This window comes from Pristiophorus japonicus, chromosome 16, assembly GCF_044704955.1.
Source record: "Pristiophorus japonicus isolate sPriJap1 chromosome 16, sPriJap1.hap1, whole genome shotgun sequence".
Classification (NCBI taxonomy): Eukaryota; Metazoa; Chordata; class Chondrichthyes; family Pristiophoridae; genus Pristiophorus; species Pristiophorus japonicus.
The window spans coordinates 31,932,253-31,958,630 of record NC_091992.1 but is presented as its reverse complement, the minus strand read 5'-3'; the positions used below and the strand labels follow the sequence as shown (position 1 = coordinate 31,958,630).

General features: G+C 44.9%; 1 protein-coding gene across 1 annotated transcript in view; it reads right to left on the bottom strand.

Annotated features, from left to right (window-relative positions):
• The window catches only part of LOC139226930 (sodium- and chloride-dependent GABA transporter 1), a 77,010-nt gene extending 55,235 nt beyond the window's left edge, over window positions 1–21,775 (bottom strand). Inside the window, 1 exon segment of the mRNA XM_070858019.1 lies at window positions 21,551–21,775. Coding sequence (XP_070714120.1) covers window positions 21,551–21,775 — 225 coding nt within the window.
• Between the last annotated feature and the right edge of the window lie 4,603 nt (window positions 21,776–26,378).

Below are 26,378 nucleotides of genomic sequence, written 5' to 3'. Positions count from 1 at the left end.
GCAGCCAATTTAAGCACAGCAAGCTCCCACAAACAGCAATGTGATAATGACCAGATTGAGGGATAATTATTGGCCAGGACACTGGGGATAATTCCCCTGTTCTTCTTCGAAATAGTGCCATGGAATATTTTATATCCACTTCAGAGAACAGACGGGGCCTGGGTTTGAGGTCTCATTCGAAACACGGCATCTCCGACAGTGCAGCATTTCCTCAGCACCACATTGGAGTGTCAATCTAGATTTTTGTGCTCAAGTCTCTGGAGTGGGACTTGAACCACAACCTTCTGACTCAAAGGCGAGGGTGCTACCAACTGAGTAATGGCTAACACTAAAAAGATATAACATAGGAATTTTATCATTTAAAATAGCACAGACCTCAATTTCCTTCACAACCAACTATATTTATGAATTTTAGTGCGAGTTGATCAGAGAGGGCTCCAGCCAATCAGAGTCCCTGCTTTCTTTTCAAAATCACTAACCTTTGAACTGAGCAGGGGTCTTGTAACATTCCCATAAATCCTGAAATAGAGGCAGCAGACAATACGCCTCTCATGATTTACTTACACCAAAATAGCTATTCATCAACATTGAATGGAAACAGTATTGTTTAATGGTCTAAGATGCTTGTCAATGAATGGAACTATTCCAGTTAATTAACCCCTAGAGCTTCCTTTGTTGACAGCTTTATGAATACTCTTATAAAAGTTCGTCATAACTAGTATGCCTAGAACTGAACTGACGTGTTCCCTTCCTTGAGAAGTACCTTGCATGATACTGATTCAACCTCGGCAAAAATCTATTTTGCCTCAGAAGGCTAGCACTAAAATGATTGAATGAGTCTTCCAGGCAGTATCCCTTTTATATGGGTGATGCATACATGTCTGTGCTGATCATGGGCTATGGGCAACCACTTAATTTACATTTCTTTTTAGACAGAGTGCCATCATCCTCTGCATCTATGTCATTGCCTTGTCACATGATAGCACAGAACATTTTGGGCAAGCAACAGGTCTAAGCTCTGGATGCCCAATAATATGATCCCAGCTTTCCCAGTTGATGAGCTAAATCGATGAACGAATCAATTTTTTCCAGAATGCCAGACTTGAAAACATTATTGAGTACAGGGGCAGGGAGGTGTTACTACAGTTGTACAGGGCCTTGGTGAGGCCACACCTGGAGTATTGTGTACAGTTTTGGTCTCCTAACTTGAGGAAGGACATTCTTACTATTGAGGGAGTGCAGCGAAGGTTCACCAGACTGATTCCCGGGATGGCGGGACTGACTTATCAAGAAAGACTGGATCAACTGGGCTTGTATTCACTGGAGTTCAGAAGAATGAGAGGGGATCTCATAGAAACGTTTAAAATTCTGACGGGTTTAGACAGGTTAGATGCAGGAAGAATGTTCCCAATGTTGGGGAAGTCCAGAACCAGGGGTCACAGTATAAGGATAAGGGGGAAGCCATTTAGGACTGAGATGAGGAGAAACTTCTTCACCCAGAGAGTGGTGAACCTGTGGAATTCTTTACCACAGAAAGTTGTTGAGGCCAATTCACTAAATATATTCAAAAAGGAGTTAGATGTAGTCCTTACTACTAGGGGGATAAAGGGGTATGACGAGAAAGCAGGAATGGGGTACTGAAGTTGCATGTTCAGCCATGAACTCATTGAATGGCGGTGCAGGCTCGAAGGGCCGAATGGCCTACTCCTGCACCTATTTTCTATGTAAGAAGGTGGAGAAGGCGGACTGCAGTGAAGAATATGAGGAAACATGTTAAGAATTAGTAATAAACTAATTAAATAATCACTTATTTATTGTTTGCTTCTAAACAACATGCAATAGGACTGTTATTACGCAAAACACATGGTATTTGTAAATGAGCCTCTTCAAGCAACTAGGGAACCAGAAATCCTGAATCATTATTCTGCTACAAGGGAACCAGTTTAATTTCTTAATGTGACTGCGTTGGCATTCATAGAGTGTGCCAATTATATCAGCAAAGTGAATTGGAGTCATGGGGCGGCACCATATGTGGTTAAATGATTATCTAGAATTTGTGTTTATCTATGGTATTCAACACTTCACTTACATAAATAGAGCATATGGCAGTCAGTTATAAAGAAGTTGCAGTTTCTGATCTTGTATTTTATTGCAATGTTATTACCTTTTAATGTGAAGTGGTTCTTGGAGCATACATAAAGTGAGGGTGATTAGAGCTTGCAGAATAATTTTCCAGAAATGTTTTATTTCTACTGATGAAGAAAAAACATGGTCGGACGAAGTCGGACATGCTAGACTCGATAAGTAGGTCTTAAAAAGGAATTGATATTTTTTCCAGAATTGTGGCATTGATTAGGCAAAGCTCTGTTCTGGTTTTCAGAAGAACGTAAATGCACCAGAATAAATACAGTGTGGCAACCTATAGCAGCACTCCAGAAGGGTCTAGTTCTAGTGAATGATGAAGATTTATGTTACCTGGGCAGATAATTTGTTCTACTTGCTACAGGATTTTCAGATATTAGACAGGTATTCATAATGGAAATCTGAATATGGATAAGGACTTGAAAATTGACTCCCCCTTCATTCCTACGCTGTGAGGCCTTGCACAATCTATCCATCACCAAAACTACTTCCTTCCTCCTTAATAGTATTGGCGCAACTCTTTAGCACTCCCATCCTAAACCCCGATGCAACTCCTCCTCGCTCTGCCTTTAAAAACCTACTCAAAACCCTTCTTTTCAACCAATCTTTCAGTCAAGACTCCTAACTCTTGCCCCATGGCCCAGTATCCAGTCCTTTATTCCTTTTGCCTATTGTTTCTGCTCGCCCCTCTGTTAAGTGTCTTGGGATGTTCAACTGTATTTCTTTTGTTCCTTCTCTTGACAAGTTTCTTCACTGCCCTCCATACCTTAAAGTATTGACTCTGAGCGGAGTTATATTTTCACAATGGTCAATCAACCATCAGTACATCACCCAACTGGCCATTCTTTATGTGTAACCAACAAGTGTCAGCCGACATGACCATATTAGGGCCTGATCCTATCCTTACTCGATGACCAGACATGTGCATTTCTAACAGGAGTTTTCTGGATAGCAATCAGAAGGGGTAGGGCTACCTGATTTCCTCCTCTCCAGCCCAGGGACGCTAAGACTAATTGCAGGAACCCTAGGACCTCACTGGCTGAGATTGGAATTTAGCTTTGTCTTGTAACATAAAGAAACTGTATGGTCAGTGGTAGTTAGCAGTTAACAGCTATCAACTGTAAGTGGTTGCTTGACTAGGTGGTAAAAGCTGTGAGCAAGAAGCAAAGTGGCCATTAGCAGGTCCTGGCAGCGGGTGGTTGAGGGGGTCATTCAGTCCGACTGCCTGCCTCTCTTCCGCGGCTATGTTCATGCCCAGGTATCCCTGGAGATGGAGCACGTGGTGTCCACTGGTGTGCTCGAGGCCTTCCGCAACCAGTGGCCACCGGAATACTGGAGTGCTTCATCACAAACGGGAACAAAATTTTAATTTTATTTATTAAGGTTCCTTTAAATGTTTTTTGTTAATTTACAGGTTTATTGGTTGTTGACTTAATTGCCGGTAGTTAAAAAAGAGTTGTGAGCTAGAAGCTGATTAGGAAGTTGTAACTTGCTTGACTCTCAAAAGGTATATATTAGGCACTAGTCTGCAAAAGCACAGAGTTTGGAGGCAGAGCTGGATAATATCACAATTGGTGTGGATTGCAAGCAGAGTGGAAGATTTTGGTGTAGTTGGAATTGGTGGAGAGGAGGAAGATAGTTTCTCACGTCTAACTCAAAAGAAGGACTCTAAGTTAAATATCTAGATATCTAATACATAGTTTATTTGGGCTCGAATTTGGTGGACTTTCTACCACTCGGCGGTCTCCCTGTTTTCTGGGTGCTCTCTCCTCCGAGCGAGTTTGGTGAGGCCCTCACACCGAGGGGGAGAGAAGACTGCTGGGGAGTGTAAGCTGGCGTGCGCCGGCATGCAACGCCGACAAAAGTCCTCCCACCCGCTCACTCCCCAGTTTGGTCTGGGCAGTCCTCCGCTCCAGCAGCAGAAAAGACTGCTGCGTGGAGGCAGGTCTTACCTGAATGGTAAGTATGAAGACCTGCAAAAAAAGGTTAGTGCACTTGTTTTCTTCATTTTTTTTTGCAGTGATTTTAGTGGCTAGGGAGATCTGAAGGATTTGTAAAGGTTTTTTTTCCATTTGTTGAAAATGTTTTTTTCCCGTTTCCCGCCTTGGCGTTACTTTGCTGACGATCACATTTGCTGCCCAGAATCCGACCTACCACCCACTGCCACCCAGAATTGGCGTGTAAGGCCCATTTGTTCCGCTGGGAGTTTTTTTTACCCATTTTTCCACCAAACTTCTGCTCAAAGTACCGTCAGGATCTTAGCGGTCCTTTCGACAGTACATGGGCAGAACTTAGGTTTGACCAAACTTGGACCCTTTGTGTTTAATATCTATGTGGTTCTTGTTAATCTTGAGTAAATGTTTGTCTTCCTTCTAAGTTAGGTCAATGAGTTAAACTGAAGTTTAGTTTGTCTATTAAAGAGAGGCATGGCAGGACTGTCGAATGTACATCCTGTGCCATGTGGGAAATCCAAGATGCTTCTCGGGTCCTGGACAACCACATGTGCAGGAAGTGTTGTCAGCTGGAGGAGCTTGAGCTCCGGGTTTCGGAGCTTGAGTAGTGGCTGGCATCACTGCGGTGCATCTGCGAGGTTGAGAGCTTCCTAGATAGCACGTTTCAGGACGTGGTCACCCCGCAGCTTAAAAGTTTGCAGGCAGAGAGGGAATGGGTGACTGCCAGACAAACAAGGAGGACCAGGCATGTAGTGCAGGAGTTCTTGGCGTGCATCTCGCTCTCCAACCGGTAATCTGTTCTGAATACTGGTAATGGTTCTTCTGGGGAGTACAGCCACAGCCAAGTAGATGGCACCATGGGTGGCTCAGTTGTATAGGGTGGGGGAGGAGGAAGGTCAGAAAAGCAAGTGAAAGGAGATTCAATAGTTAGGGGAACAGACAGGCATTTCTGTGGCCTCACATGTGACTCCAGGATGGTATGTTGCCTTCCTGGTGCCTGGGGCAAGGATGTCAGCATGGCTGTAGAACATTCTGAGGGGGGAGGGTGAACAGCTTGAGGTCATGGTCCATATTGGTACCAATGATATAGGTAGAAAGAGGGAGGAGGTCCTGCAGGCAGATTTTAGTGAGCTAGGAAAGATTAATAAGCAAGATCTCAAATTTCCAGATTACTCCCGTTGCCATGCACGAGTGAGTACAGAAATAGGAGGACAGAGCAGATGAATGCGTGGCTGGAGAGATGGTGCAAAGACGGAGAGCTTTAGATTCCTGAGGCATTGGGACTGGTTCTGGGGAGGTTGGACCTGTACAATGGGGATGGGTTGCACCTCAACAAGGTTAGGACCAATATCCTTAAGGGGAGGTTTGCTAGAGCTATTGGGATGGGGTTAAACTAGGAAGGGGATGCGAACCTGAGCGTAGATTCAAAAGGGAAAGAAGCAAAGCTGGAAATGGAAGGCAGTAAATTCTTAAGTGATTTTGGAAGGGAGAGGAAACAAAGACTAGAAAACAGACAACAAAGGGTTTGGCAGTGCTTAATGGTATATACTTTAATGCAAGGAGTCTGGTGAATAAGGCAGAGGAGGTGAGGGCATAGGGTTTCAGATGAGATAGAGAGGGGGATTAACAAAAAGGAAGGGGTCACAATATTGGTTAAGGAATCAATTACAGCTGTGAGAAGGGATGATGTGTTAGAAGGATCATCAATTGAAGCGATATGGGTTGAACTGAAGAACAAAAAAGGAAACATTTTATGGCTGGGAGTGTAATATAGACCCCCAAATAGTCAGAGGGAGATAGAAGATCAAATATGTAGACACATTTCTGAGAAGTTAAAAACTACAGGGCAGCAATAGTAAGGGATTTCAACTATGATAATATTAACTGGAATGGAATCAGTGTAAAATGTATAGAGCGTGCAGAATTCTTAAAATACATTCAGGAGAACTTTTTTAGACAGTACGTAGCCAGCCCAACAAGAGAGGGGGTGGTTCTGGACTTAGTTTTAGTGAATGAAGCTTGGCAGGTGGAAGGGGTTTCTTTGGAAGAGCATTTTGGTACTAGTGATCATAATTTAGTTAGATTTAGTGTAGTTATGGAAAAGGACAAAGATAGATCAGGAGTAAAAGTTTTCGATTGGGGAAAGACCAATTTTACTAAGCTGAGATTTGGGGCCCGAAATTCAGTACCGCTGGAAAGCTGGTGCTCGCCCCACCTTTTTGTGGCCATTAATGCTGACATTTTTGAGTGGTTGGGCCACCCCGTATTCAGCTCCAAATGTGAACAAATGGGTTCCAGCACTAATTAACCCTTCCAAAGTGGATTTTTCAGCAGTGTGGCTGTCTTAATTTGAGCGTTATCACCACTGAGAAATTTAGCATGCAGGTAAGGGTTTCTAATGAGCTAGCTGATCCCTGGTCTTTTTAAAGGCCAGGGTTTACAGCAAGGCCCTGAGGGGGGAAGGAGGTTCGAAGGATGGCTGGTGTAAGAGGTGCAACAGATTCACTGATATGGAGCTGGAGACACTGATGGACAGTGTAGAGGGCAGAAGAAGAATACTGTTTCCTGACATGGGGAGACCTGGCAGACAGGCAGTACATAATGCAAGGAGGGAGATTATCAGGCACCTCCATATATGTGAGGATGCACCCTCCCAGGAGGGTGCTAACCAGTCTGCACCTGGCCCTTCCAGGGTGGCGATGGGTCGATGCCTCCTAGCTCTGGGGCGATGGGGATCCTCCTCTTCCTCCTCCTCCTCCTCCTCCTGAGGTGGTACTGTTGGCTCGACCTCCAGTGGCTGTCTCCTCATGATGGCCAGGTTGTGCAGCATGCAGCAGACCACGACGATTATGGAGACCCGTTGAGGAGAGTACTGCAAGGTGCCACCAGAGCGGTCCAGGCACCGGAATCTCTGCGTAAGGAAGCCTATGCACTGCTCGATGATGCACCTGGTGACACAATGAGCGTCATTGTATGCATGCCCTGGCGCTGTCCGGGTGTTCCGCAGTGGAGTGAGCAGCCAAGTGGACAGGGGATATCCCTTGTCCCCAAGCAGCCAACTGCAATCCTGATTCGGGTCGGTGAAGACGGCGGGCACACTGGTCTGGCGCAGAATGAACGAAGCGTGGCTGCTACCTCCCTTGCCCGCTGCCTGTCTGCACAGTGCTGATGGCGACGCCTTCTCCTGCGTGCTGCCCTGCTTCTGAGCAGGTGTACCAGGTGTCGCCCTCCCAACACTCCTCCCATCCTCAGGGTGAACCCTGCCAAGCAGGTCTCTGCAGCCCACAGGCCTCCACTACAGAGTCAGACCTGTAGGTTGTACAAAAGTACGGGGGTATGTGCAAACCTCTGAGCAGCACTCAGCAGGTTTAATGAAGCCAAAACAATTAATAAAACTATATGAAAAGATAAACAATACGGATGCTGGCAAATGAAATAAACACACTAATAATTAATAAAACTTTTCACCTACCAAAGGGCCTCAATGGGTCGTGTTCGAGCTCGGTATCGAAAACCTCGTGGGGGCACTGCCGGGAAAAGTCCTACATTTTCCTCGGTGAATTTCGCTGTGGTAGTCCCTTTCCAGCGGCCCGCATACTGCAGAGCTCACCGCTGGAAACCTTCATTTACAGTGGCTTCACCGCGCCATTTCCGGTGGAAGTGGACACCGCTGAAATCCTCCCCGAGCTGAATGTGGCTCGGGGAGGGAAAAGTACCTGACCGCGGCGGCCGATTGATCTTTTCGATCGACTGCCCAAACTCCGCGGTAGCCGTGCCTTTGGGGACGGTGAATTTCGGTCCCATGATTTAGCAAAAGTAGACTGGAAACCGCTACTTGAAGGTAAATCAGTGTCAGATCAGTGGGAGGCATTCAAGGAGAAGATAGTGAGAGTTCAGAGCAAATGTGCCCACAAAGAAAAATGGTTGGATTCCTAAATCTAGAGCCCTCTGGAATTCAAGGGGCTTACAGGGCAGGGTAAGGCAAAAAAGGGAGGCTTATGTCAGATACCGAGAGCTAAATACTGCAGAAAGCCTAGAGGAGTTTAAAAAGTGGAGGGGTGAAATTAAAAAGGAAATGGGGAAAGCAAAGAGAGAGCATGAAAAAATATTTCAAGTGAAATAATGGAAAACCTAAATATGGTTTTATAAATACATAAAGAGCAAGAGGATAACTAAAGAAAGAGTAGGGCCTATTAGAGACCAAAATGGAAGCTTGTGTGTGGAGGCAGCAGACCCTGGGTATGGTTCTTAATAAATACTTTGCGCCTGTCTTCACAAAAGAGAGGGACGATACAGACATTGCAGTTGAGGAGGAGGAGGAGGAGTGTGAAATATTAGATGAGATGAACATAGTGAGAGAGGAAGTATTAATGGGTTTAGCATTTCTGAAAGTAGATAAATTGCCAGGCCCAGATGAAATGTATGCCAGGCTGTTAAGAGAAGCAAGGGAGGAAAGAGCAGAGGCTCTGACCATGATTTTTCAATCCTCTCAGGTGTGGTGGACTGCTAATGTTGTACTGTCATTCAAAAAGGGGAGAAAGGGTTAAATCGAGTAATTACAGGCCAGTCAGCCTAACCTCGGTGGTGGGCAAATTGTTGGAAAAAATTCTGAGGGACAATATTAATTGTCATTTTTGAAAGGCACGGATTAATCAAGGACAGTCAGCATGGATTTGTCAAAGGAAGATCGTGTCTGACGAACTTGATTACATTTTTTGAGGCAGTAACAAGGAGGGTTGATGAGAGTAATGCATTTGATGTAGTTTACATGGACTTTAGCAAGGCTTTTGACAAGGTTCCACATGGCAGACTGGTCAGGAAACTAAAAGCCAATGGGACGCAAGGAAAAGTAGCAAGTTGGATCCAAAATTGGCTCAGTAGCAGGAAGCAAAGGATAATGGTCGACAGATGTTTTGTGACTGGAAAGCTGTTTCCAGTGGTATACATCAATGATTTAAACTCAATGTAGGGGGCATAATTAAGAAGTTTGCAGTTGATACAAAAATTGGCCGTGTGATTGGATAGTGAGGAAGAAAGCAATAGACTTCAGGAAGATAACGATTGGGTGAGCAGAAAAGTGGCAAATGGAATTCAATCTAGAGAAGTGAGAGATAATGCATTTGGCGAGGGCTAACAAGGCAAGGAAATACATAATAAATGTTAGGGTACTGAGAAGTGTAGAGGAACAGAGGGACCTTGGAGTGCATGTCCACATATCCCTGAAGGTAGCAGGACAGGACAGGCATACGGGATACGTCATTAGCCAAGGCATACAATATAAGAGCAGGGAGGTTATGCTGGAACAGTATAAAATACTAGTTAGGCCACAGCTAGAGTACTATGTACAGTTCGGTTCACCACATTACAGGAGGGTACAGAGGAGATATATGAGGATGTTGCCAGGACTGGAACATTTTAGCTATGAGAAAACATTGGATAGGCTGGGGTTGTTTTCTTTGGAACAGAGGAGGCTGAGGGGATACTTGATTGAGGGGCCTAGATAGAGTGGATAGGAAGGACCTATTTCCCCTAGCAGAAAGGTCAATACCAGGGGGCATGGATTTAAAGTAATGGGTAGAACAATTAGAGAGGAGTTGAGGAGAACTTTTTTCACCCAGAGGGTAGTGGGGGTCTGGAACTCACTGCCTGAAAGAGTGGGAGAGGCAGAAACCCTCACCACATTTTTAAAAGTACTTGAATATGCTATGGAGCAAGAGCTGGAAAGTGGGACTGGCTGGATAGTTCTTTTTCAGCTGGCACAGACATGATGCGTCAAATGAGCTCCTTCTGTGAAGTAAACTTCTATTGGTCAACTCAGCAAGTTGAACCTGGAACTTTACCGGTCTGTATGCCTCAGCTATTCACTGATCAAACTCTCTGAGCCAGCAGCAAAGTCTGAGCCATATCTTTTCAGAAAATTAAACCGTCTGGATGATTCAGATTTATATTTATCAATCCATGTCCGTACATTAAAATTTTTTTTAAAATTCTATATAAACTTTAGCTTTTGTTGATTCAGAATGGCCTGAGACTTGCTATGTCCACCAGTATCAACGAGCTCTTTAGCAGACTACTGTATTTTTCTGTAACTAATTTTGAGGTTTCATTTTCTGAAACATTTTACATCAAGTTGCTTTGAAATTAAACTATTTTCCATTCTGATTCATTTGTCTTGTAGGAAGATGATTACAAGTTTAAAACATCTGAATGCTTTATGCATCTGGTAACTGTGCTTAAAAAAACTAATTGCGTTGCTACAGAATTTATTCCCATGTTTTCTTCATTAATTACAACAAAATGACTCATTAACAGAACAGCAGTGAAATAATTGATAATCTAATGATAAATAATTAATTGTAGAGTTGAATGAAGGCTGTGAATTATTAACTGCAGATGTGGAGTGCACTGGTCTGGGCTGGCACAGTATTCCACTATGGTAAGTATTTCCCTTCAGTTAATCACATTTTTATCCGAATCTGGAAATATTAGGTAACTGACTTTCCTGCTGCTGTCAGCAAGGTTGCTTCATAATCAGGTGGCAGAGGCTTCTATTCAAATAGAAAGATTAGCTGCAGGCTTGTCTTTTATCTTCAATGTCAGCGTAGCTACATGGGTAAACATAGAAACATAGAAAATAGGTGCAGGAGTAGGCCTTTCGGCCCTTTGAGCCTGCACCGCCATTCAATAAGATCATGGCTGATCATCACCTCTGTACCCCTTTCCTGCTTTCTCTCCATACCCCTTGATCCCTTTAGCCGTAAGGGCTATATCTAACTCCCTCTTGAATATATCCAACAAACTGGCCTCAACAACTCTCTGCGGTAGAGAATTCCACAGATTAACAACTCTCTGAGTGAAGAAGTTTCTCCTCATCTGAGTCCTAAACAGCTTACCCCTTATCCTTAGACTGTGTCCTCTGGTTCTGGACTTCCCCAGCATCGGAAACATTCTTCCTGCATCTAACCTGTCCAGTTCCGTCAGTATTTTATATGTTTCTATGAGAAGTCTCACTTCTGAGTCAGAGCATTGTAGATAATGGTTGACTTTCTCCTTGTGGGGTAAATTGGCTGCTGTGTTTGCCTACATGTTAAATTAATCCACTGGTTGGAAATCATTTTGGAACAGCCCTCCGCCCCTTCCTCCCCACAAATAAAAAGAATGTCCAGATACAACTGGTGCTCCAACTAATGACAAAACTCAATTAACTGAGACAAGTAACTTCAAGTGACAGGTAGGTTTTAGGTCCTTCTGATCGAAAGTCCAGTGCAAGCAAACCGCTCATAGCATATTAACTATGCCATTTGTTGTACAGGTCAAAGAATATAACTTGCAGAACTAAATCTCAGAGAAGCCTGTTGCCAGTACCATTCACACCTAATGATAAAAGTTACTAATGAGGAATTATCTCATCATCATCATGATAGGCAGTCCCTCGAAATCGAGGAAGACTTGCTTCCACTCTAAAAGTGAGTTCTCAGGTGACTGTACAGTCCAATACAGGAATTACAGTCTCTGTCACAGGTGGGACAGACAGTGGTTGAAGGAAAGGGCGGGTGGGGAGTCTGGTTTGCAGCCGCTCCGCTGCCTGCGCTTATTTTCTGCATGCTTTCGGCAGCGAGACTCGAGATGCTCAGCGCCCTTCCGCATGCTCTGCCTCCACTTAGTGTGATCTTTGGCCAGGGATTCCCAGGTGTCGGTGGAGATGTTGCACTTTATCAAGGAGGCTTTGAGGGTGTTCTTGAAACGTTTCCTCTGCCCACCTGGGGCACGCTTGGCATATAGGAGTTTCTGAGTAGAGTGCTTGCTTTGGGGGTCTTGTGTTGGGTATGCAGACAATGAGGCTCACCCAATGGAGCTGGTCGAGTGTGGTCAGTGCTTCGATGCTGGGGATGTTGGCCTGGTCGAGAACACTGACGTTGGTGCGTATATCCTCCCAGGGGATTTGCAGGATCTTACGGAGACATCGTTGGTGGTATTTCTCCAGCGATTTGAGGTGTCAACTGTATATGGTCCACGTCTCTGAGCCATACAGGAGGACGGTTATCACTACAGCCCTGTAGACCATAAGCCTCCAGGCTAAATCCAAGACCGTCCCATCCTCTGTCGTCGAACTACAGTAAGCAGATGACGCTTGCATCTGCGCACATTCAGAGGCTGAACTCCAAGCCATTGTCAACATCTTCACTGAGGCGTATGAAAGCATGGGCCTTACAATAAACATCCGTAAGACAAAGGTCGTCCACCAACCTGACCCCATTATACAGCACTGTCCCCCAGTCATCAAAATGCACGGCGCGGCCTTGGACAATGTGGACCACCTTCCATACCTCGGGAGCCTACTATCAGCAAGGGCAGACATTGACTAATGAGGAATACCCAGCAAGCATACATAATTGTAATAGTGCCATTTTAGAGTACTGATAAACTTGTGAACTACCACACTGAAATGCATTTGAAATTAGAAATATATAGCACTGCACTGGAAAAACATTTGAAATATATATGAATATAGAAATAGATTGAGTGGTTCCAGGCAGTTTGAATAGAAATGTAAATATCTCAATGAGACACGGGATGACCTAGAGGCTTGAATATAAAAGAATGAAACTGGTGTTCTCGACTGCAAGATGTTGGAATTTATACTTTTTTTGTGCATTTTGAAAAATAAAAATCATAGTTGACTTTATGATGCAGAATAGCTACTGCAGTCCTCAGAAGGACGTAATGTTCAAAGAAACTGCAAATGTAACGTCCCTATTTAAAAAAGGAGGCAGACAAAAAGCAGGAAACTATAGACCAGTTAGCCTAACAGCTGTGGTCGGGAAATTGTTGGAGTCCATTATTAAAGAAGCAGTAGCAGGACATTTGGAAAAGCAAAATTTGGTCAGGCAGAGTCAGCATGGATTTATGAAGGGGAAGTCATGTTTGACAAATTTGCTGGAATTCTTTGAGGATGTAACGAACAGGGTGGATAAAGGGGAACCAGTGGATGTGGTGTATCTGGACTTCCAGAAGGCATTTCACAAGGTGCCACATAAAAGGTTACTGCACAAGATAAAAGTTCACGGGGTTGGGGATACTATATTAGCATGAATAGAGGATTGGCTAACTAACAGAAAACAGAGAGTCGGGATAAATGGTTCATTCTCTGGTTGGCAATCAGTAACTTGTGGGGTGCCACAGGGATCAGTGCTGGGACCCCAACTATTTACAATCTATATTAATGACTTGGAAGAAGGGACTGAGCGTAGCGTAGCCAAGTTTGCTGATGATACAAAGATGGGAGAAAAAGCAATGTGTGAGAAGGACACAAAAAATCTGCAAAAGGACATAGACAGGCTAGGTGAATGGGCAAAAATTTGGCAGATGGAGTATAATGTTGGAAAGTGTGAGGTCATGCACTTTGGCAGAAAAAATCAAAGAGCAAATTATTATTTAACTGAAGAAAGATTGCAGTACAACGGGACCTGGGGGTACTTGTGCATGAAACACAAAAGGATAGTATGCAGGTACAGTAAGTGATCAGGAAGGCCAATGGAATCTTGACCCTTATTGCAAAGGGGATGGAGTATAAAAGCAGGGAAGTATTGCTACAGTTATACAGGGTATTGGTGAGGCCACAATTGGAATACTGCATGCAGTTTTGGTTTCTATATTTACGAAAGGATATACATGCTTTGGAGGCAGTCCAGAGAAGGTTCACTAGGTTGATTCTGGGGATGAGAAGGTTGACTTATGAGGAAAGGTTGAGTAGGTTGGGCCTCTACTCATTGGAATTCAGAAGACTGAGAGGTGATCTTATCGAAACGATTATGAGGGGGCTTGACAAGGTGGATGCAGAAAGGATATTTCCACTGATGGGGGAGACTAGAATCAGAGGGCATGATCTTAGAATAAGGGGCTGCCCATTTAAAACTGAGATGAGGAGAAACTTCTTCTTTCTGAGGGTTGTAAATCTGTGGAATTCGCTGCCTCAGAGAGCTGTGGAAGCTGGGACATTGAATAAATTAAAGACAGAAATAGACAGTTTCTTAAACACAGGATAAGGAGTTATGGGGAGCGAGCAGGGAAGTGGAGCTGAGTCCATGATCAGATCAGCCATGATCTTATTGAATGGCGGAGCAGGCTCAAGGGGCCGTATGGCCTACTCCTGTTCCTATTTCTTATGTTCTTATTAAACACCATTATAGACCCAGTATAATATTTCATGTCATGGTTTATGCTAAATATCTACAATTCCAGTTACATTGTGTACATTTATTCAGTTGGAACTTAATATTTTGGAATTCCTTAGCTTAAGCTCTTTGCATGCTCAAGACTAGACATGACAGTGTTGGCAAGTGGATACATCTTCCAGTAATAGTCTCAAGTTGCTTAATGACAGACATGGCAGGAACACAAAGCACTTTAAGGCTGTCCCCACTGTTGTACAAACCCACCTCAGCCCAAACCTGAACTTTGGGCCCTCAGCTTAAATGAGCAGCTCAAATGTAATGGGAACATTTTCATTTTCTGTACTGAGAAGCTCTTGCAGTACAATTGATAATTTAGTGACAATTTGCTGGGATAAATAGCCTAAATGATGCACGGGATAACCTAGAGGCTTTAATAAGAAAGAAAAGAACTGGTGAAGATATCCCTCATGAATCAGGAAAACGTCTTTATACTTTCAAAGGCTGACTGACCAGGTTTATGAGTTCAATTTTCCGCAGTGATTTGCATCGCTTTTTTTGCCTAAATTTTAAAATCCAAGTTTCCCCAAAGATTGTGCACCAGCGTAACTTAGTCAATTATGATTTTTTTTAGGTTAGTTTTTTGGCGTAATAGGGGGCGTATCCTGAAGTCTGCGCCAGTTTTTCACATTTATACAAGTTTGGCCAACTTACATGTTTCCTAGGACAGCATATGTGACCACTGCCGAAAAACCTTCTGGGCACTTAAGAAAAACCAGTGCACATTAAAAAAGTCAGCGCAGAAAGACGCCATTGTTTTTAGGCGAAGTTTTGGAGGGAGCCAGGAACACATAAATATGCATCAAACTTAAATTTTTCCAAATGAAAATGCAGAAAATGGAAGTCTAAAGCAATTCTTTAAGTTTGGATTTTTTAAAAGTGCCACGCCACCAGCGAACATCTTCAAACTGGACTCGAGGGTCAGAGTGTTGGCTGGCAGAATCAATCCCTCGCCTGGACACAGGAGCTCGGGGCTTGGCTTGGGTGGGGGGGGTGGGGAGTGCTGGGGGGCTGGAAGCCGAACAGAAGGCATGAGAATCCTTACACTATGCCATTATGCATCAAATGAAGCCCAAGGGGATGGGGGGCGGGGGGGAGGTTGCAGGTGTAACCCGATCTAAGCAAGCCCAGTGCTCATGCCAGACTTGGGTGTGGTCCAGGGCGTCGACCTTGTGGAGAGAGCCAATAAAGAAGCTTGTCCAGCTGTTTTGAACTTGTTGCAAAGGTACAATTTAATCATGGGAGCAATACTGACAATGCCATACCTCCTGCAGGCCTTCTGCATGATGGTACTGCAGAGGAGACAATGTCATCGCATGAGGAACTTCAGAGTACGTAGGGTGATGGGCAGGAGGCCTTATGTGTATATTGAGACAGGCGTTCATACCTGCACTTGAGTGATGCAGACTGTGTCAGAAGGCTGTGTTTCCGCAAAGAAGTTGTAACTGAGATGTGCGAGTTAGTAAAAGCAGACCTGCAACCTAGAAGCATCAGGAGGACTGCTCTGTCAGTTGAAGTGAAGGTTACAGCTGCACTTTCACTCTATGCATCTGGATCATTCCAGGCCACAACTTGGGATATGTGCGCCATTTCTCAGCATAAAACACATAGCTACATTTGGCAGGTGACTGCTGCACTATATGCCCAGAGGAATGACTACATAAAGTTTCCCATGACTGCCCGGCAATGCATGAAAGGGCTGTGGGGTTCTCCAGGATTGCTGGCTTCCCAAAGGTACAGGGCTGCATTGATTGTACCCACATCGCCTTGCGAGCACTTTTGGAGGATTCCGAGATGTACAGGAACAGAAAAGGCTTCCACTCCGCGAATGTGCAACTCGTGTGTGACGACATGCATCACATCATGGCAGTTGATGCGAGATGCCCTGGGAGCATCCATAATGCGTTCATCCTACGCGAGAGCGCGATTTCTGCCATGTTTCAGCAGCAGCCAGAAGGGCAGAGCTGGCTACTGGCAGACAAAGGGTATGGCCTCGTCACCTGGCTCATGATGCTCCTCCGCATAGCCCGGATGGAAGCTGACCAGGAATACAACATGTCACACATTGCGACGGGCAGCATTTCCGATGCCTGGGCCATTCCGGAAGCTACTTGCAATACTCCCCTGAGATTGTCGGTCAGTTCACTGTTGTGTGCTGCATGCTGCATAACTTAGCCATCATGAGGTAGCAGCAGCTGGTAGTAGAAGACCTACCTGTGGTGAGAGTGGCTGATGAGGAGGAGGAAGATGCAGATGATGAGGAGGATGACGAGGAGGAGGAGGACGAGGAAGCCATGCAATTACCTGAACCAGGAGCACGATGGTGGAGGGGGGTGTGCTATCGTGCCCCTTTTAATGATTGCTCGAGCCTTGCGCCAGCAGTTCATCTGTGAACACTTTGCTGCCTGAAGGCTCAGCGGCAACTATTCAAAATGGACCATTCTTACTGTTTGGACCTGTTCCGTAATGGTGTGTTGTGTTAATGGAACAAATAATAGAAATGATTATTGTTTACTTTGAAAAGTTGTGTTAATAATGGAACAAATAATGGAAATGATTCAGTTATCATTTAAAATATATTTTATTCAAAAGTTAAGCAAACAATAGTTTGTACTTAACTTAAGTTTAATAAAAATATCAAACCAAAGTTTTCAGTTAAGATCACTTACAAACTTTAACATCACTTACAAACTCCATGGGCTAGAGCCTCCACTTTTGTGCTTATCGCCCAAAAATGGGCGTTATTTCCGGCGTGGGCGTTAAAAAAGGGTTTTCAGATCGCCGGCTTCTTGCCCAGTCTCAAAACACATAGTTTAAATTTTTGAAAATGGGCGTTACCGCGAGCGATATATAATGGTCAGTCGCGTTAAATTTTTCTGACCTTCCGCCGTAAAGTGTGGCCGTCCTTAGCAACGGCATGGCAACGCTCGATTCCCACGATTCAGGAGATCAAATGTCATCATGACTTGCACAGAAGAGGAGACAGAGAGAGGGAGCTCAGAGACACAGAGCTTGTGTGGCTGTGGTGTGTGCTTGTTTGGCTGTTGTGGGAGGAACGACGGAGATTCACCAGCAGCAAAAAGCCTACTAGGCACCGAGTTTTTGTCCAACAAATAAGAAATAACATGGAAGGGATGGTGGAGGCCCAGGAGCTGGTAGCCAGGAACACTGGTGGCAGAGGGCTCTCAGTGGTCCTGTAGCACCGCACTGCACCCCAAGGTGACGCACCCCCATTGCCAACCACACGAGAGCAACATCTTGCATCTGGCTTGGAGCACGTTCCCACCTCAGGACCGTCCTCTCCTGTATCCGTCCAAGCAGCACTTCGGCCGTTACCCACCTTCCCCTCCCCCCCCCCCCCCCAATGAAGCATAGCCTGAGGACCTCCTCGGCCAGGCGGCTTGGAGTCAGGAGAGGAAGGGGAAGGGGTAGAGGTGGGGAGGAGAAGCGTGGGGGCGGGGGCGGGGGCGGTTGGGGGAAGAGTTGGTTTGTACAGAAATACTGAAGATTTCAGACTAATGGTTGGTTTAAATGTTTTTTATTTAACAAAACCTTGTAGCATATTGGCTCAGATAGCTGCACCATTACACACTGGTGATTCCTTCACATCAAAGGGTATAATCACACTTAACTTCAATCAACTTAAACTTTAACTGATGCCCACCATTGATATATGACCTGTACACGCAGCAGTGTGTCAGCCTTGTAAATAACACCAACGTTCTTTCAAGCAAAGCGTTCATTGATGAGCTCCTGATGAGCTCTTGCAGCTATCATGCCACCATGGGCCCTTTCATGCGGTCTACAGGGGGGCGGGGGCATGGCTTCAGCGACAGCCTGATTGTCTGGGCCCGATGTCAGCATCCGCCTCCTCGTCCTCCTCTTCCTCTCTCTGATGAGGTGGAGTGTCAAACAATTCTTGTCCCCTCCCAATAGCCAAGTTGTGTAGCATGGAGCATACCACCACGAATTGAGCTACCTGTTCAGGGTGGTATTGGAGCTCACCTCCTGAGTGGTCCAGGCATCTAAAGTGCTGCTTCAGCACTCCAATGGTTTTCTCCACGAAATTGCGAATTGCTCTGTGCCTCTCGTTGTATCGCCTCTTGGCCTCGGTGTGGGTGTCACTCAGGTGGTCATCAGACAGGTGGCAAGGCCATATCCTTTGTCACCAAGCATTCAGCATTGACCTTGTGGCTGATTGTTAAACAAGTCAGATACAGTGCTCTCACACAGGACGTGAGCATCATGGATGCTGCCCGGAGATTGAGCATTCACTGTCAGTATAATTTGCTGGTGGTCGACAACGTTCCTGAAAACCTCAGCATCCTGAAAAGGTGCCCGCATTGCGATGTGCGTACAGTGTATTTCTCCCTGCACCTTGGGGAAGTTTACAATTCTGGAGAATCCTAGAGCCCTCTCACTCTGTGCCTCCCTGGTCATAGGGAAGCTGATCAAGTTCCTCCTGTGTGCGTACAAGGTTTCAGTGACCTGTCTAATGCAACAATGTGTGGCATGCTGAGAAAGTCCGCAAATGTCGCCAGCTGTGGCCTGAAAAGAACCCGAGGGGTAGAACGACAGTGCCGCGGTGTCTTTGACTTCGATGGACAGTGCAGTTCTGATGGTGCTGGCAGGCTGCAGATCTGTCCTTATGAGCTGGCATACCTCAGTGATAAACTCTTTCTGGAAGTGCAGTCTCCAAAAGCAGGTGGTGTCGGGCAAGTCGAGGTAAGAATGCTTCTCCTTGTACTTGCGGGGTGTGTAACGTCTGGTCTTCCTCATCTGTCTGTCACTTTGTACATTGGGCACATAATGCAGTGGAGCGTTCCTTTGGTGATCTCGAGTCTGCTGCATGTATTTGATCATCAAGAGAGGATGAGAAAGGACAGACCCCATTGCAGTAGCTCTCCGTTTTCCACCGATTGCTCACAAAAAAGGAATGCCCGACGAACACACCTCTTCAATTCCAATCGATTACAGTGTGGTCAAGATGTTTGTAGAGATGTTCACACCAACTCCAACGACCTGCAGAGTACATCCGAACTCCGCCAAGGTTGAAGCACAGCAGCCTTTTAAAGGACGCGACATGTGATCTACAACATGGCGTCCATAACGCTGTGATTCGTCCCGGTTAGTTCCACTTTTTGTGGGCGTTTTTTGAGTGAGCGATATTGTGGGTGATATGTGTGCGAGGTGGTGAAATTGACGACGGGCGATCTTCATGGCCGCTAGTTTGGGTAAATATGCTTTTTACGACAATAAACAGTGGGCGGGCGTTAATATTGAATCTCGGCGTTAATTCTGTGCGGAAATAATGCTGGCCGATATTATAGGCGTTGAATTCGCCCATTCTGCTGATTCTGTCCCAAAAAAGTGGGCGGGCAGTAATATTTTATCTCGGCGTTAAGCACATGGGGAAAATAACGCTCAGCAATAAGTGCCAAAATGGGCGATATCTGTGCGTTATACATAATTTCAGCAGTAAATTGGGCGTTAAGCAGGCAAAAAAAGTGGAGATTCTAGCCCTATGATCACTTAAAAACTTTAAGATCACTTACAAACTTTTAAACTTGTAAATTTACAACACTTACAAAAAACTTTTAATTTGGAAACAGGTACAACAGTAACTACAATAATAATAGCAACAACAACAGCACCCATCTATCCTCCACCTTATCTATGACCGCCCGCTGCGTTTGGTCTTGTTGACTCTATCCCTGCCCATAGGCGGAGGCGCAGCATTTTTCGGGTTGGTACCAAGCTTATTTTTTTCAAACATCTCAGGTAATGCACATTTCTTGATGGTGGGGGGTGAGGGGTGGGGGCAGGTGGTAATGTGGAGGGCCCGGTTTGGGCTTCTTCAGAGGCTGGTCTGGGGACTGGAGTGGGAGTGGCAGTTGATTCTATCAATGGCCACGGAGTCTGGGCGTGTTCCCTTATTGCAGCAGCTAACTCTGACATTCCCTCCCTCATGTGCTCTGACAGTATTCAACTACCTGCAAATTCCCTCCCTCATGTGCGCCGACAGTGTCTCAGCTACCTGTGACATGCCCTCCCTGATGTTGAGCAACAGAGTGTCAACTACCTGCAACATTCCCTCCCTCATGTGCACCGACATTGCATCCGCTGCCTGAGACATTCCCCCCCCTCATGTTCTTGGACTGTGTTCCCATTTCTCGTGAGAGTGTTGACACTTCTCCCGACAGTCCTGATACCTCATCACCCACCCCACTGATGGTGTCCAGGAGTGATCGCGTAAAGTCAGTGCTCTCCACACTCTGCCATCATATGAACCACATCTGTTAGATCCTGCGCCTCAGGAAAGCGCTGTCGAGCTGTCCTTCCCCTCCTCACCCTGGGTGTGCCTCACTGCACCCCACTGGGACCTGTAGCCTCGGATGGTGGGGCCCTGGATGTGCCTTGCTGCACCCCACTGGAATTCCCAGCCTCGGATTGTAGGAAACCATGGAATGTCCCACCAACACTCATACCACTCAGAGAAGGGGCTGGCATTTCAATGGTGGCACCCGCACCTCCTCCAAAGTGAGTATAACAGTGGAGGCTTCATCCATCACCTCCTTCTCCCCATCCCACTCACCCCCATGCTCTTGGTCTGGGAGGTGGAATTGGAAGATGTTCTCCTCTTCAGACCTGTCTGTGTCTGAATCTTCTTCTGCATCGGCGTCAGCCTCGTCAGGGTTGGCCTCAAGTTCTGCAAAATATAACAGAACAGACAAATGGTTAGCAGCAGAGGAGGGGGCAGGGTGGGTGACATGAGTAGGCTCGCACAGCACAGGCAGCAGGCTGATTTGAAGGACCACAATGAATGATATCACATTGCATCAACCGAAACGTTTCTGATGGAGACATGCCCATGAAACGAAGAATGGCTAGCCCGTGCAGTGCTTAACATTTAGCAAAGCCAGACTGTGGAATTTGCAGGACTTGCCCTCTCCCTCGAGTGTGGGCCCAGCTTGTGCAGTGGTGGTTGCTTTTCTCCAGGTAGGACCCATCAAAGCAGTAACCCTCTCTTCCAAGGGCGTCAGTGGGTGCAGATTTGCCGGGCCTCCTCCTGTTCGAGTTCTTTCCCTTTTGTTGTGTGCCACCTTCCTCTGTAAAGATAAAAATATAACTTTTTAGAAAGGGTGTCTTTCTGCTGGATGGGACATATATAGGTGGTCACATTTACAATTGCAATTCCATTGAATAAATGAAAATATTACTTACACTAACTACTTGACCAAGGTCCTGCCACTTCTTTTTGCACTGGCCTCCAGGCCTCAGGGTGGTCAGCATTGCACAGTAATCTTCTGCAAGTTGGTTCCAGCGTTTCTTCATTTCTTTTAGTGAAACTTTTATGGTGTCCAGCTCGTGCCATCTGGTCTTAATTACAGTAACCTGTGCCTCCACTTCATCCTGTAAGAAATTATTGGTCCTTGAGCCGCGTTGCATATTGTATTGCAGTTCCAATTTTTCCAAAGAGAATTAAAGTTCCCACACACAACTGGCTCTTTAAAACTGGCCGGATGTAAACCGGGAGCTGTACTGGGCACGCGCACCCATAGCAATCACGTCAAAAACTTCCTTTTTTTTCTGTGCATGCGCAGAAGGAGGGGCATCGTTTTTTCAGCGCAGACATTGGACTCCACCTCCTGAAGCTACAGGATAGGCTGTATGGCGCCAATTAAACAAAATAGTACGGGGAAACTTGCTACTTATTTTTTTTGAAGTGGCTGCGGCAAAAAAAACGGGCGTAACTCTGGCAATATGCCAAAAAACGGCACTGGGGAAAATTGAGGCCAATATTTCCAGCATTTATGTCTTTATATTAGTCCTGATTTATGAGTTGTTTTGTGCTGTGAACTCATCGCTATTAAAAACTGGAGTGACTGTCAGATTGATTTCACTTAAGACAACAAAAGAATTTTACAAATGGAAGGCTTTCAAATCACCCGTCTGGGGTGATTTCGACCTCTCGTCTCATTTTACTCTTACACTATGTGAAACAGCAAGGAGGCTGCTGCTTCACATAGTGTAAGAGTAAAATGATGACATTGATTCTGTGTATATATATATATATACACAGAATCAATGTTATCATTTTTATATATATGTATATATATACATATATTTAAATGTTAAAAGTGTAGATTATACGAAAAGACAAGTTTGAAGAGACAAAATGGACACCTTCCCCAAGTTCATGTCTCCTCTGGTTGGGCAGAGCTCAAGTTACAAAGGAAGCATGGCTTTGAAACTCACCAAACTAGAAAAGATGTTAATTGGAAAGCCATTAACCTAATCAAGGAATGGCACCAGCCCTCCAGACAGACACATGTACCAGGAGAAGCCAATCAGAAACGGCCCTGGAAATAATGCCCAATCCTGAGGCTTTCTGAGAAATTATGGTCTAAAGAGGTATAAAAACTCAAGCCAAAGCTTGCTCTGGCTCTTTTCTTAAGCACACAACAAAAAGCAGGACCTTGCTCTACAGACAAAAGAGTAGGCTGTGTGCTTTGCCAGAGGGAAAGTATACATTTTTATACCTTTTTTATTGTAACATCATTGTATCTGTTGTAATTAAGTAGAGTCCGTAGGATACTAATAAACTGCTGTTGTGTTTGATAGGCTATTTGTGTCTGTGTGTTTAATAAATGTATTCCAAATTGTTTTAAAAGAATTGGTCTTGCTGTCAATTGAATGCCAGAGATTTAGAAATCCTACAATAGTTCCCTGAAATTGCCACAGTTGGACAGAGTGATTTCTGAGCAACTAAAATAGAATTTTCATGACAGCAGAGCATTTTCATTGAGATTAGAGATGAAGTAAGCTGTCCCCTAGTTTAACCTTTCCTCCAAAGTGCATTTCTGACAAGTAACCTGAGGATATTTAGCACGCTGTGTCTTACACCAATCTACATGGGCTATAACTGCCAAGTTTGTCTGTAAATCATTTATCATTAACCTTGGCTTCATTCTCTCCTGTTCATTCTCTCCTGTTCATTCTCCTGTTACTGTTCATTCTATGTTCTTATTGTGACCAGGGACAGTATTCAGATTGGCACCAGTAGGTGGCACTAATATGTAAAGTAAACTTTTTAAAATATCTGTGAATCATAGTTGTTAACCTAAGTTTTTGTGTCAATTGGGGAAACAGTAATGCAGCAGTCCAGCATTATAACTGGCTGAAATGTTTGCCGACCTATTTCTTCAGATTTGTGCTATTGTAATATTATAATAGCCCTAGAAGGGAATTTTGCACGTTTATATTCAATCTTTTGAATTGAAATTGAAATAATATTCCATAATGTTTTACTTAAAAAGGGATTTTAGTGGCAGAGCATGTCATGACAGATAAAGATGTAGATTTTGGTCTGGGCTCATTTTCACATGGCAATGTCCTGCTGCAAGTCACTACGACCCACCAATCAGCCTGGAGAAGTAGGATTTGTGGGCTGTACATAAAGGGCATGGTATGTGACAGCTTATCTTCGTTGGACGCTCGCTTCTGGAGGGTTGTGGGAATTGAGGAGGTCGTCTAGGTAATCTACTTCAGTGTAGTAGTGGGGGAATGCTGCACTGTTGGAGGTCCCATCTTTTAGATAAGACATTCAAGCAAGGCCTTATCTGCCTACACAAGTGGATGTAAAAGGTCTCATGGCACTATTGGCAGAAGAACAGGGAGTTTTCTCAGTGTCCTGACCAATTTTCATCCCTCAATCATCACCACCAAAATCAGTTTTATTGGTCATTCATCTCACTTCCTCTTGGGACCTGACTGTGAGCTAAATGGCTGCCTCGTTTCCCCACATAACTGTTATGTTCAGAATAACTCCACAAGACTGTATACTGTAAGTTCAAACTGTTGTGACCTTGGGTCTCTTCAATGTAACTCCATAGTGCTGAAGCAGCATGGTAGACTGCCTTTTATGCCTGCTTGCCCAGGATGTACAGGTGACCCTTGGATCTCCAACAGGTGCGCCCCTTAGTGGCAAGTCTTACACATTAGTAAAGTGTACATACATAACAATAACAACAGTCACTACACTTCTAAAAGTTATTACTTGGATCTGAAGTGTTTTGGGGCATCTTCGGGAACTGATAGGCTGGGATTTTCTCGTTTCCCATCCGCACGGTGCGGGAGACCTGGTAGATGGCAAGAAGCCCGGCTTCCATGCACGCTGTGGAGTTTTGTTGCAAACCTAGGGGAGGTGGGTTGAGGTTCCAATCCCTGAGCCCAGGATTGAGTCGCGAACCTGGGGGAAGGTGGGTCCGATACCCAACATCTGACAGGGGGTTGCGGTGATCCCTGGGGGTTTCAATCCCCGACCAGGGAGCGACGGGATTTTGGTGGGGGAGCTTCAGCGGCTGGGAGGAATCAATCCTGCTCCTCCCAGCTCACAAGCATTGTTCTCTGAGGCTGTGCTCGCCTCGTTGCAGTCACCAGGAATCCCAAGCCCCGGGATCCCCGGCTGCCTACAGTTAAACCTGCAGGTTAAAGTAGAGGCTTCAGGCCTCATTAACATATTTAAAATGCAAACCTGCTTCCTGGCAGCGGGTTGGCTGGCTGCCCGTTTCCCCTCCTCTTTCCCCCCCGGCCCCGGCCCCCCGCCTGAGTATAAAGTGAAAATGGGCGAGTTGGAGTAGGTGGGGGTCGGGTTTTAGATTTTTCTAACTTGCACTTTCCCATCCCCGCCCCTCCCACCAGTTCCCCCCCCCCGCCCCCGAATTCCCCCCATAAAGTCCGATATAAATGCCCTGTTTTTCTTTCTACAAGGGCCATTAGGAATATTCCATCATACTGCACTGATGAGAAAATGATGTTAATCCTCAACACAATAATCATCTCCAATATGCTGCCATATTGTCTTACGGATATGTGAACACAGGAAAAGGCTAAAAACACTAATAGTTACTGCAAAATCTTTAGAAGAATTAAAGAAAACAAAGTAAAATAAATGAAAACAAGAAAAAAGAAAAGAGTGAAACGAGGACCAAAGCAAACCAATTTGTAGTTAGTTAAAATTAATTTGAATTAAAAAATGAAGTCTTAGAATGGAATGAGATTTCTGAGTTGACTGACCAGAAGTTTGGTCTTTCATTCTGAAGATAAACCACAGAAGACCTAAATTTGTGTATCGGATGTCATTTTTGTTTAATCTATGAAAGATTCTGTCTTAAGTTGTGAGTGAGTAACTTAATCATCCTCACTAGTTAATAAAAAACAGCTGATATAGCCCGGAGTGATCGCCTCTTTTTATTGGATAAATAAAGCTTGGGTTTTGTGTTGAACAATCCTCCTCATTCTGTGGTGGTGTGTCTGTGTATTTCTTACAGAATTAGATGTTTCTTCAACAGGTTGTTTCGTGGTACAGTATATTCAGAAGCAGCAGCACCTGTCACTGAGCCCAGCACTCTCTGTGCCAAGGAATATGGCCTATTGTAGAGCCACTGCTGTTCACAGAGCAAATAAATACACTTATACCAATATTCCACTAATGTAATCTTATTGCAAGGATTTTAGGCAACCTATTTTAAGATTATGTAAAATGCATCATAGAAATAACTGTTATTTTTTCACTAATTGATAAACATGTTCAGCTGAAATTCCTGTCTTCACTATTTCAATGAACTCGTTAACCTGTTAGCAATATCACTGATTAATGTTAAAGGAATATCACTGATTAATGTTGAACCTCCAAAACAAAAAATAGATTTTAGTTCGGGTATTTTAAATAAATGAACAGAACTGGATTTTTATTGATTAATGCTGGTTAGGAACATAGGAACAAGAGTAGGCCATTGAGACCCTCGAGCCTGTTCTGCCATTCAATGAGATCATGGCTGATTTGCGACATAATTCCATGGGCTAGAAATTTCCCCAGCCATGCGCCGGTGGTTTTTAAATACCGCTGGGGAGCAGACCGCCGGCGTGCAACATTGGAAAAAGCGCTTTTGCCAGATATTTGGCTCAGCGGTGACCCATAGATAGGACCAAAAAAAACGCCTGGGAAAAACCTGCGTTGCAGCCCTTGGAACGGCGGCAGGTATGAAGA